This window comes from Tursiops truncatus, chromosome 20, assembly GCF_011762595.2.
Source record: "Tursiops truncatus isolate mTurTru1 chromosome 20, mTurTru1.mat.Y, whole genome shotgun sequence".
Classification (NCBI taxonomy): Eukaryota; Metazoa; Chordata; class Mammalia; order Artiodactyla; family Delphinidae; genus Tursiops; species Tursiops truncatus.
Genome location: NC_047053.1, coordinates 18,112,063 through 18,125,106, shown reverse-complemented (window position 1 = coordinate 18,125,106; position 13,044 = coordinate 18,112,063). Strand labels below are relative to the sequence as shown.

At 42.4% G+C, this 13,044-nt stretch overlaps 1 protein-coding gene across 5 annotated transcripts in view; it reads left to right on the top strand.

Annotated features, from left to right (window-relative positions):
- MYO1D (myosin ID) overlaps positions 1–13,044 on the top strand; it is a 350,471-nt gene that overhangs the window by 120,884 nt on the left and 216,543 nt on the right. For all 5 annotated transcript variants that reach the window (XM_019927106.3, XM_019927108.3, XM_019927107.3 and 2 more), the window contains exons 11-13: positions 2,681–2,851; positions 6,373–6,443; positions 9,893–9,967. In XM_019927106.3, coding sequence (XP_019782665.1) covers positions 2,681–2,851; positions 6,373–6,443; positions 9,893–9,967 — 317 coding nt within the window. The remainder of the gene's footprint in view (positions 1–2,680; positions 2,852–6,372; positions 6,444–9,892; positions 9,968–13,044) is intronic.

Here is a 13,044-nt window from a genome sequence, read left to right as displayed (position 1 = left end):
TGTTTCTCTAAAAGATAAAGACTTTTATGAAAAACCATAGGCACGACACCATTATCACACCTAAAAAATTAACAGTAATTCCTTAATGTCATCAAATATGCAGCCAGTGTTCACATTTCACATTTCCTCAATTGTCTTAGAGCTTTTGGTTTTGCTTTTACAGTTTGTTTGAATTTGGATCCAAATAAGTTACTTACGCTGTGATTGGTTGATACGCCTCTTGAACATCCATCGTTTTTCTTCTCTCTCCCCACCCTCACTCCCTCCCTCCCTCTCTCTCTCTCTCTCTCTCTCTCTCTCTCTCTCTCTCTCTCTCTCTCTCTGTTTTCCTTGCAATCTTTTGTTGAGAGAATAAGTCATTTGTTCTTTAGAGTTTCCCACTGTCTGGATTTTGCTAATGGGGTTCCCGAGGTGTCACCTAATCTGTTTCTCTGTTCCTTATACGTCTTGTACATTGGTTATTAGATCTAGAGTCTTGACTGGTGTCGGGATCACCGTCTATTTCATAGGTGGTATGTGAACTTCCACCAAGAGATTCATAATGTCTTGTCTCCCTAATTGATTCGCCTTTACATGATTTTGGTGCAAGTTTACAAGTCATTTTTAGGTGCTGAGAACTTGACTCTCAGGCACAAAGCTGCTCTATTTGGAGTGAGGGTGGGAGCCCCAGAGCCCTGTGCCCCTGAGCCATCCCCTCTCATCTCTCTTTGTCCCCTGCATCCGCTAAGAAACCTCCTGGGAATACCAGGTTGCTGGAAGAACCTAGTTTGAAACCCACGACTGTAAGCAATGTTTGAAGCCGCATTAAACTGTGAACCAGAAGCTGCTGGACTCTCCAGCAAAGACTAATCACTTTTAGTTACACAGTTGGAATTTGGGGAACTTAATTCTTTTGTTCTTGGCACAAAAGACTTAATCTTTAATTCCATAGTCACAAAGTCTACGATTTCAGCTGTTAATTAATACAGAGTTCCTGCTTTTTGAATATTTTAAGCATATTTTTTCCAAAGATAGAAATAACTTTTCTCCATAATGAGAAATGTACTAAGTGCCCACAATAAAAGTGAATACTTAGACCAGGGCTTCTCCATCTCTGTACTAACACTTTAGACCCGATAACTGTTGTGAGTCTGTCCTGTGCTTTGTAGGATGTTTAGTAGCATCCCTGGCCTCTTCCCACTGGATGCCAGCAGCATTCTACTAGTCACGACCACCTAAAATGTCTCCAGACATTGCCAAATGCCCCTGGGCGGCAGAGTCACCCTCTATTGAGAATCACTGATTTAGACAAACCAGAAAAGTATAAAAAACAAAGTTTGCAGAAAAGCCACCCAGTTTGCAGACTTTCAGTCCATGGAATACAGAGGAGGACTTGCAAGACTAGGGATGGAGCTGAAAGCCACAGACAGATAGCTGGCACGAGCCCTTGGATTTTAAATAGCATTGAACAGGGATCCATGAGACACAGTAATACTCTATTGTGAGTGTGTCGATCTTACAGAAGGTAGTGGGGATGACTCTCAGTTCAAGTACCTCCTAAGTGAGGTGGGACACATCAACACACAAGATTAAAATGTATAAGCTGCCCGTCTTCAAATGAGGTACTACAGCTTTCCTGAGTCAGGGCCATGTGTGCTTTCTGTGTGTATGTAGGCTGCAGCTATCAGAATAGACAGGTGTAGAAGAGGATTATTACACAGACCTTGTGTGTGCTGAGGTGGCTAGAGAGCATGCAGTTATTTACAACTTTATTCAGCCTTGTGGAAGCAAATGAAAAGCTTATTCTTTACGGATACTTATATCTCAGAATTAAATTTTTTTATATTGTACCCTGGAAACCTCTGTTAGACCCATATGTGCTTTTTAACTTTTGGAAAACTGAAGGAGATACTCTTGGGGATTTTTAGTCAGCCAGGGCCGTGTAACTAAAAATGCAAGTTCTCGGAAACACCTTAACTCCATCAAGTTCAATATCAATGAATACCTCAAGGTTATTTGTTGGTACTTAGTGAAATCTGGGTCTTGCGGTTAACAGCCAACAGATTGAGGGTCTGATGAATAAGATTAGGTGCAGGATATGAAGACAGGATTAAAACAAGAGTTAGCGAAGGGAGAAACATTACTTTATAATTTTTGCCTGGAGCTGTACTCATTTAAGACAAAATGTTTTATGATAAAAAGTCCACAAATACATTTTTTAAAATAAATTTATTTATTTGTTTGTTTTTATTTTTGGCTGTGTTGGGTCTTCGTTGCTGGGCACGGGCTTTCTCTTGTAAGAGTAGCGGGGGCTACCCTTCCTTGCAGTGCGCGGGCTTCTCATTGTCGTGGCCTCTCTTGTTGTGGAGCACGGGCTGTAGAGCGCAGGCTCAGTAGCTGTGGCGCACGCACTTAGCTGCTCCTCGACATGTGGGATCTTCCCTGGCCAGGGTTCGAGCCCATGTCCTCTGCATCGGCAGGCGGATGCTCAACCACTGCACCACCAGGGAAGCCCCACAAATACATTTTAAAAAAAACCTCTGTTAGAATGTGTGCTCATTTTAGCGTTATCCCTCATTAGTGTTGTTCACCTCTTTGACGCCAAAGTGACTTAAATTCCTGATACATATGGAGGCATTGCTGTTGCACCTGTTCCTGGTTTCCGTTCCCTCTGGAATTGCCCCTTTGTTGTGTCCTACAGATTGATTACTTCAACAATCAGATCATCGTGGACCTCGTGGAGCAGCAGCACAGGGGCATCATTGCCATCCTGGATGACGCCTGCATGAATGTCGGCAAAGTCACCGATGAGATGTTCCTGGAAGCGCTTAACAGTAAATTGGGCAAACATGGTCATTTTTCCAGCCGAAAGGTAGTGTATATAATGAGAACTTCCTCTCATTTTGATCATTAAGATTTTCCTCATCGTTTGACAGAATTAAATGACTTTATATGTTGGGTTGAAAGAATGTCCACTCAAGTGAGAAGGACCATAAACATCCATGAAATGATGTATTGCTGTGGATAAATTCCGCCTTTCTGGTTTATAGGATAGCGAGATTGATAGACATCATAATGTCCAGGAGAGGGCGCTCTAGACTATTCAATTTGCTAGAGGTAGGAAAAATGAACATGATTCTTTAGAAAGCATGATGTCATTTATAACCAATAGATACAGAGTCCTTGTTCATGTGCTAGGATTTTGCTCCTGCATCTGATAATTCTGGCACTGAAAATAGCTTTTGTCCTTGACTTTTTACTGTAATCCTCAGTTACAAAAATGTAGTATGTGTTCTCTGCTGTAGTTCTTTCGACTATGTGACTTTCTTGAAAACAGAGAAATTCTAGCTGAAATCCTAGTGTTACAAGGAAACTCATTCCTGAAATGAATGGTTATCCTTCTTAAGTCCCTATTTTTCACATTCTAAAAATGTTACAAGCAGATCGTATCTCCATGATAGTTGGTGGCAGTCGTGGTTATCCGACATTTGTGCTGTGCCTCGCATATAGTATGTTTGCCGTAATACTTGGCATAGAAGAGACACGCCATCACCCCTAGGTGTTCCCTACAAATGTAGGCTTGTCTAACAACCATAAACTGAAAGAAAAACAGGCCCCATTCTTCTTCACTTCCAGAAGGAAAGGGGCCAACGTTTCTGCTCCTCCATAATTCCATATAAATCTATGACCCACTGCCACTTTTTAGCATGAATAAATCTGTATTCTGACTTTGTCCCTTCTGAAATTATGTAATCAGAACAGTAAGATTCCCCCAACTAACTGGAGAAAGCACAGATCATCAAGAAATAGATTACTGGCTGATATTTATTTTAGACTAGTTTATTTCTAACATATTCTCCTTGGTCTGTTACTGAGGACTAACTTGTAGTGTGCTGTAAGTCAGCTTTCAGATGCTACAGTCTGATCTTTGACATTAGGGGTCTAGCTAGGGTTATTCCTTCAGTCATTTCCTATTTATAACACAGATACTTAAGTGCGTCTCATTTTCCAGGTACAGTCCTGGGTGCTGGGGACAGAGCAGTGAGCCAAGTTAGAAGCCACGTAAATAATTCAGAGTGGTGCTTTTAAAGACGGCATGATTACAGGGCAAGTGTCCTGTCTCTGAGGGGTTGGGTATAAATGTCCTTTATAATCACAATTCAGGTTTTGGAGACTCGCCTGGCATTGGTAGACAATCTGTGTTTGTTAAATTCAGTTGAATTGGGCACAATCATACCAAATAGATCTTTTGAAATATTGAATTCCAAACTAAAACAGGCAAGGCTCCACTTTGTTTAAATAAATAACTATGATTCTCATGTGAGAAATCACTTCATTTTGTTATGTTTCACCTTGGCCATTTATACACTCGGATTTATCAACCAAATATTTTGAAATATAATTTCATATTTACAGTAGAAACTGTACGTACGGTACTTTTAAGCAGCTGCTACTGACTTGATAGGAAATGCTAAATAGTAATTTATCTGTGGAGGTGGAATTTTTTTTTTTTTTAATGTGGGAGCCCAGGTTTTCCCAACTCTCAGACCAGGTGGCTCCTTTCTCCCTCAGCATCCTCCCCCAGACAAATCCTGAGATGGAAGTTTTTTGTGTGTTCTTTTCTGGGATTTTTGCCTAATGAAGGAAAGAAATGAAATAACCAAGCTGTCAGGATATTTCCATCACTATGAGTCTTTCTGTTAAATAAGTGCTATTATTCTGTATGTTAAAGCAGGTATTATCATTGCTATTGGTTATTAATGATTAGCTAGAATTATTGGCAGGTTAAATAAGAAGTTTCTGGCTTATGCTTATTTAGGGGCTAAATTGTTTCTCATGCCTTAAAGTTATCATGGAGAGGCAGGCAGATGATCCAATAAACCATAAAATAACTCTAAAATATTATTAACATATAAAGTTGAATGATAAATACATAACTTGTATTATTTTTTATAAAGTAAAGAAAAATCTAAAAACTTCTGTGTTTAGATCAGTTAAGACTTGGCAGTATCCAAATGTAAGAATATTCAATTATAATAGTATAGATATCTCTTGGGTCCTTTTCCTTTGGGCATTTGATAAGTAAAAGGGTTTTGTAAAAGTGGTTCATAAGAGAGAGAGAAGGAAAGAGGAATTAAATGAGACCCCTCTGAATGTTAGACACTTTGGTCTCCATAGTTCATTTAACCTCCAGACCAACTCTCTGAAATAAGTGATTACTAAAGGAAACAGAGCAAGTAGGTGGGAGAGCCAAGATTGGAACCTCGGAAGTCTGACACTGACTTCCTATAATTATTCATTTGTTGAATTAATAGGCTAATTATTCCTTTAATAATCTAGACATCCACATAGAACCCACCAGCCTGGTTAGGGTTGTTTGTTGTCTGACACTACAAGTCAAGTGGTGTTTGTATGTAACTGCACTCGATGCTTAGGGATTCTTAGACGTCTGCTTTTGAATCTGTAGGATATCAAGTGATCCTTCACAGGGCGGTCAAAGAATCTAGGTGCTACTGTAATAAGGAAATTGCAGAAAGTTATAGAGACCCAGGGCTATATAAAAACTGCCTTCCCATAAAGTTCCTCTTCAGTGAGAAACAGCCGCAGAAGGTTGATCTGGGAAGCAATAGACCTGGAGTCCCGGCTTAGCAGAAGACAGGTGAGCCAGGTTGTTGTGTACATAGGAGAGCACAGACGTTGCATTCAGTCCCAAGAATCCTTCCCAGAGCTACCGCTTACCAGCTGGACCTTGGGCCCGTTACCTAATCTCTTTGAACCTTAGTTTCCATGTATGTAAAAGAGAGCCCATAATACTTAGTTTAGATGTCAGTTGTGAGTATGGAATGAGATGTCCATGCCTAGGAGATAGCAAACCCTCAATATGGTCCTCCTTAAGTGGGACATGGAGGAGAAAGAGACTCTGTCAGTCAAGGTAGGCTGGGCTGTGTTAAGATAGCAGCCAAGATTTAAGTGTCATAGACAATAGAAGTCCCTCCCAGGGAACCAGCCTTCTTCCATCTTCTGGCTCTTCCAGCCCCTGGGGACTATCCTTCTCTGCATCCAACTAGTGGGAGGTGAAAAGAAAGTACAGAGGAGAATCACCCACTTCTTACCTGCTTTGGCCTTGAACAGCCTCAGCTCACTTGAACTCACCTTCCATCATCCAGAACTTGGTCCCTCGGCCAAGAAATGAAGTCTGACTATGTGGACCTCTGGTGAAAGTTCTCAGTCTTTACCACATGTGCCAAATTAAATCAAGCCCCACTCAGTGTGATTTCCTTCCTAATGATATCGTGATTTGTGACATGATTATCCTCTCCTATTAAGTTGGAATATATTTTCAGGGAAGAGAGAATGTCTGTTTTCAAGATCATCCCCTTCTTGATTTCTTAGCTCTGCGCCTCGGACAAAATCCTGGAGTTTGATCGAGATTTTCGAATTCGACATTACGCAGGTGACGTGGTGTGAGTATCTTACTGTGGTACCCGATGTGCTGATTTGCATGCAGCCTCGCTTCAGAAAATATAGTCAAGGAAAATGGAAATTGCTTTTCGTATTCATTTGCATTTTCCAGCCATTTCATATGCCAGTATATTTTAATTTCTTCACTTAAAACATTGCCATAGCTTCATTCATCCCTTGCTTTTCAAACATTTATTGAAGACACACCACGTGACCATACACAGTTCCTGGCATTGTTGGCACTCAGTCAGAATCAGCTGATGGTTAAATAAACCATGGAAGTACGTTAAGAACTGGGATAGAAAGGTGGGTAATATGGGCCGTGCCCTGAAGGAGCTAACAGTTTAGTGGAGGATACAGGCAGAATACATGATAAGTCGTTATAATGGAGAACAGAAAGGGTTAAATTGGAGACACGCAAGGCATTATGGGAACACTGAGGAGGAGTAATTAACCCAGAGTGAGGAGTGTGGCCAAGCCTTGTAGGAAGTGATGTCCCAGCTGAGTCCTAGAAGTAAAAGAGGCTTAGTCAGAAGACAGAATTAGGAAGAGAAGAGTAAGAGAGGGCATTCCAAGCAGAAGAGATAGCAGGCCTGCAGGCCCAGAGGTGAAAGTCACCATTGTACATAAAGAACTACTAGTGGTTGGGTAACTATATGAGCAAAAACCAGTTTACTATATGAATTTTCAAAAGTTATTTGAAAAAGTGAAATTCTCACAAGCTACATTTTCTGATTATAATACAATAAAAGTAGAAATTGGGGAAGAAAATGAAACTAAAAAAATATAACCACCTTAGTATTTTCATTTCCTAGGGCTGCTGTAACAAATGACCACAAATTGGTGACGTAAAACAGTAGAAATTTATTCTTTCACAGTTCTGGAGGCCAGAAGTTAGAAATCTAGGAGTCGGCAGGGCCACACTCTGGAGGCTTTAGAGGATTGTTCCTTGCTTTCCCCAGCGTCTGGTGGCTGCCAGCATTCCTTGGTTCGCGGCTGCATCACTCCAGTCTCTGCCTCTGTGGTCACACTGCCTCTTCCTCTTCAGGGTGTCTGTGTTAAATCTGCCTCTGTCTTAAAACTACACTTGTGATGGCATTTAAGGCCCACCTGAATACATGGGATGAATTTCTCCTCCCAAGGTCCTTAACGTAATCACATCTTTTACCATATAAGGTGACATTCGCAGGTTCCAGGGAATTTGACATGGTTGTCTTTCAAAGGTGGCATTTTCCAGTCTGCTACACTTACTATGTTTTGCCCACCCAACACTGCTTACTATCTTGTTTTTGTTTGAAGTCCCCTCTTTTCCTTTCTGCTTATTTTTTACATTAGGAATTCTATTCATGTAACCCATTACAGGAAGAAATTAAACAACGACAGAAAGCAAATGATCGTCTCTATAGATGCCAAAAAGACATTTGAGGAAATTTTAATAGCTGTTCCTGATTTAAATTAAAACTCTAGAATCATAAAATAAAATGGCTCAAAATTATCATTCCCCCTCTGTCAAACTAGCCGTTAGTGCTGGGATGGCGCCATTATCCGCTTTTTCTGGTGCTATTTCCAGGTTCCAGAATACTGAAGAGGGAAGATCCAGTACCACGCAGATACCTGCCTCTGAAAATCCAGGCCTCACTTATAGGGTACTTTTTATACAGCCCAGGTTGGCATAACTGCAGAGCTGGACAGAGGCCTTAGAGAACATGCAGGGCATGAAGAAATTTATGCAGAGTGTGTAAAATTCTTACCCAAGGTCACACAGCAAGTGTATGGAACAGCTGAGACAATAACTAGGCTTTCAGACTCGCAGTCCAGAAAGCTAGCCAGCCCCGCAGGGGAATATTTGATGCCTCAGACTTACCCTCCTCTTCTTAGGCTCTTCTTAACCCTTTTTCAGATTTTTGCTGGGTATCTTCTGTGAGCACAATACTTTATAAAGTATGGTCCCTGCCCACAAAGAGCTTTCCATGTAAGATGCATACATACATACGTGGTTGTGTGCATTTATTTATTAATACACACTCCCATATATATATACACATACACACATTTATATGCATACACTGATACAGCAAAAGATGGTTGAGCATAATTGCCATATGAGTAATAATGTGTTGTCAGAATTCAGAATAAGCAAATGGTATAATACTTCTAACTGTGTGTGGTAAACCCAGGAAGGCAGATGCTGGTCCTTGGGTGCTAGGAATTATTTTTATAGGAAAAAGGGGAAAGGAGGCTAAAACTATTTAGGAAGTAGTAACTAGGCCCATTTGACTGGAGCGTATCCTTTGGTGGCATAGAGAAGTAGAAACGCCTAGAAAAGTAGATTGAGATCAAATCACAATGGGTCTTAAAGGCCAAAATAAGGAGTCTGAAGTTTGAATTGTATGGGTCCAGTGATAGACGAAGAGTCAGGTGACTTCAAGGGCTCAGTCAGAAGAGACTTGCAGGTATTAGGAAGAAGACCGCGGTTGGAGGACGCAAGGAACTAATTTTGGACCTGACGGCCTTAAAGTATGCCCACGGGCAGCACAGCCTGAAGGAACGTTCTTGCAGAAGTAGACATGTAAGGCTGGAACATTGGTGCGAGGTCGGGGTTCGATGCGATTGACAAGGAAGACGATACAGTCAGGCAAGAAAGGAGAGCTGGAAGCAGTGGCTGCCTCTGTAGGGTTGCTACTTACCCAGCCTCCTCTCAGCCTGCTGTACTCATGTAGAACCCTCCCTTCCTGTTATCCCCCCCTCATCCCCCAGTGTTCTCCCTCTAGAGCCATGCCAGTCACCACAGCAGAGCAACCCCCATTCCTGCCTTTGTCACCAGCTGCAATCTTAGCTGGACCCTCAAGACGTTGCTCGCGTCCCTTTCTCCAAACCATGGACACTGACCTTTTCACTTCCTCTTGAGCACTCCTCGCATGTGCCTGCTCCCGCCCTTTCATTTAATCGGTTTCCCTGTGTGATCTGCCTGCCTCTTTCTCTTCTGCTTATCCAAATCTTACCATCCTTTGCAGTTCTTCTTGGATTCTTTTCTCCCACCCTGAGCACAGTGAGCAAGCCTTAGGCAAGTCATTTGACCTCCCTACGGATGAGACTGTTAGATCCTGTACGTTGCGGTTTTGCTTTTATCTTAGGAATGCTGGATGATAAATACAGCTGTCTTTTTAAAAGTCATCGCCTTGAGGTAAGCAACAAACCAGTAGAGAATGATGATCTTAATCATAATGATGACACTGATGTTTGCTCTCCTTTTGAGGACTAGAAACAGCACCCACTCTGTACAGGAGGTGAATTTGTTATTCTTTAACCCAGCACTGGGTGGACAGTATTAGCTTTATAGATGATTGGTTGCATAATTTAACTGTGGAAAGGCGTGTAGACTTCTAGAAAAGCTTAAAAGTGGCTCTCGCTTGGTGAATAATCTGTTTTCTTTTTCTTTTTTCTCAACTAGCTACTCTGTCATTGGTTTTATTGACAAAAACAAAGACACTTTATTTCAAGATTTCAAGCGCCTCATGTATAACAGGTAGGATTGAAATTGTATTATTTGTCTTTATGTTAAGCTCTTTGACATGTATATTACATAATATGTATGCCCGTTATTTTATGTGACAATTTTAAGAGTTTCTGGTAATTTTTCTAGTTCTGCTTGACCATACTTAATGAGTGAAATAATATATTACTTTATGATGATAAAATCTGTAAACTTAGGGCAGGAACCCTGTTATTAATATGATGTTCCTTGATTTCCCTTGGGTCGCCTCAGTTTCTCTGTTCATTGCCGCCATCCTCCAACACCCCCGCCAGTGTACGCAGCAGTCCCCCGGCCGGGCCAGTGGCCATGGGAGACTGTCAGATAACCTCTGGCCCAGCCGAAAGCTTTACATACTCAGATTCCCACTGTAGCGTCTTTGTAGTGTCTCCAGCCAAGGGACCACCCTGATATCAGAGTGGCTGTGGTGTCAGTGGTGATAGATCCTGAGTGGTCAGAATCTTCTCACAATCCAAGAAAATGGGAAAAATCTGTGGAGAAATAAAACCAGGCAGAGGAGAGCAAGTTCACACCCAGTACGGATACCTTGGAAAGAAGGCCTACGAAGCAGAGAAGCTTCCTAGCCAGCTGCTCCTTTTGGATTAAAGTGTTGTCGCTCATGTATTAAGTCTACTCAGCCTGTTGGTCAGTAGTTCAGACAAGGTATATGGAGCACCTCTGAGCTACACTTTCTTCTGTGCTCTTGGGGTACAAAGCCCCTGCCCTCCCGAGGTCTTTTATTCTAGTGGAGATGACAGTTAATAAAACAATAAAACAACGAACTTTCAGGTGGTAACAAGTGCTGTGAAGAAAAGTAAAGTAGGTGAGAAATTGAAGGGTACAGACCAGGAAGGGCCGGGGAGGCATTACAGGTAGGGTGGTCGGAAAAGGCTTCTTAAAAGAGGGGTCATTTGAGCTGAGACCTGAGGGAAGTGAGAGCGTGAACCATGAACATGGCGGGGAAGAGAGGGAGAGCATTCAGGCAGAGAGAAGGGCTAGTTCACCAAGGCATTAAGGTGGGAACGAGCTTGGGTGTGTTGAGGACGGGAGGAAGGCCAGTGTGGCTGAAATCAGTGAGGGGAGGGGAGAGCGATTGGGAATGACTGCAGAGAGGTCCACAGGGCCCAGCTCATGAAGAGTCCATGAGCCAAGCATGATGGGAAGCCATTGGAATGGATGATGTGACATGATCTCTATTTTAAAGAAATCATTGGAGCCGCTGTGTAAAACCCAGACTGTAAAGGGCAAGAGTAGACATGCAGAGACCAAGTAGGAGGCTCGTTTAGTGATCCAGGCTGAGGCATGGATGGGGTTACAGAGATGATGAAAAGTGGTCTGAGTGGGTGATGTTTTGAAAGTGGAGCCAGCAAGATTTGCTGATGGATAGGGTGTGTGATGTGAGAAAAACAGAAATCAAAGACGATGCCTGAGCAATGGGGAAGGGATGCTTGACTGCGGGAAAGACAAGAGGAGGCGCTCATTTTGGGGGGAAATCAAGAGTTTCGTTTTGGATATGTTTTGTCGGAGGTGCGTTTTGGGCATCCGGTTGAAAATGCCAAATAGGCGATTGTTTGTGTGCGTTTAGAGCTCAGAGTAGAGGCGGAACTAGAGATGTAAATTCATGGTCACCAGTCTGTTGATAGTATTTAAAGCCATAGTCCTGGGTGAGTTTGTCTAGGGTGAGCAGAGAGAAAAAATAAAAGAGAGAAGAGGTTGGTTGAAAGATGAATCCCTGAGATACTCTACCATTTCGAGTCAAGCAAGGAAAGAGGAACTAGCAAAGGAAACTGAGAGCACGCCTGTGAGTTAGGAAGAAAGCCAGGAATCTGGTGTCAGGGAGGCCAGGTCAAGTAAAAAAGATAAACTGAGTCAAACACTGTCAAGAGCAGAGTCCTGTGAGGACCAAGATTCACGATTGGATTTGCAAACATGAAGGTCATTGGGACCCTGACAACACTGGCTTCATTAGAGTCGTGAAGACAAGATGTCTGATGGAAGTGGGCGCAAGAGAATGCAGAAAATGAGAATGTGGAGAAAGTGTGTTTCAACAGTTCTTTCAAGAGGTTTTGGTATAAAATGGTTCATCTGTATGGATGAAGCCTCCAAGAGCAGAGATGGAGCCGTCACCACTAGAAAGTCACAGAGATGTGGGAATGTGAGAGGGGACCCATGTAAGGGCTGGTTTGGGGAGAAGAGAGTTTCAGAAAGAAGTTTCAATGCTCGGTTTATCAGGTAAGATGCACCCATTTTGAGAGAGAAATCAAAGAGTCTGGCGTTGCTCTGTGTGTAGAAAATGTCAAAAAGTCAAATCGGAAAAACGGCCTCAGTCGGCCAGTGACAAAGTCAGGGTGTGTTGCCCGGGGAAGGCAGCAGGCTGTGTACCAGGAGGCTGCACAGGGTGGCATTGGTTACCTTCTTGAATTATCACAGCCCAGAGGTTCAGCTCACAGAGAACAGCTGCACCTTCTGGTGGTGGATTCACGTAACCCCCAGCTCACAGGACCAATGCAGAAACAGACCAGCGAGCAGATTTATCTCCAGTGGACAGTCTAACGGTCTCATGGTATGGAACACTTGCATGGGGATAACAGGCTCTTCTTCCCTATTGGAAAACCTGCCTGGGAAGTCAAATAGAACTCTGTTAATTGACCGTGAAAAATATTACCTATAGAATGCTTAATTGCTTGGTAAGCCTGGAATCAGAACAAAAGGACTTAGATAAATCCAACGATTAAGGGCATCAGTCTAAGATGAATCCATTTCACAACAGGGATGGTCTTGCCAAAGGTATAAAGACATTAAAAGTCTGTTCATTGCAACTTGTATATATCTCCGTAGTAGGAAAGGCCTTGCCAGGGGGATGGAAAGTCTTGCAATGATTTTGGTTAAAACCATCCTCCTAGATGGTGTTTAGGTGGGCTACCTTTGCCTTTTCGGAGCTGCCATGGCTAAATGACCTTTCCAAATTCAATCCTTTCTTTCTTTATATCTGTTTAAAGAGTAATGCCTGGACCTCTAGTTCTGTAGAGTATCCGTGCACGTGTGCAGGCACATGCATGTGTGTGTATATA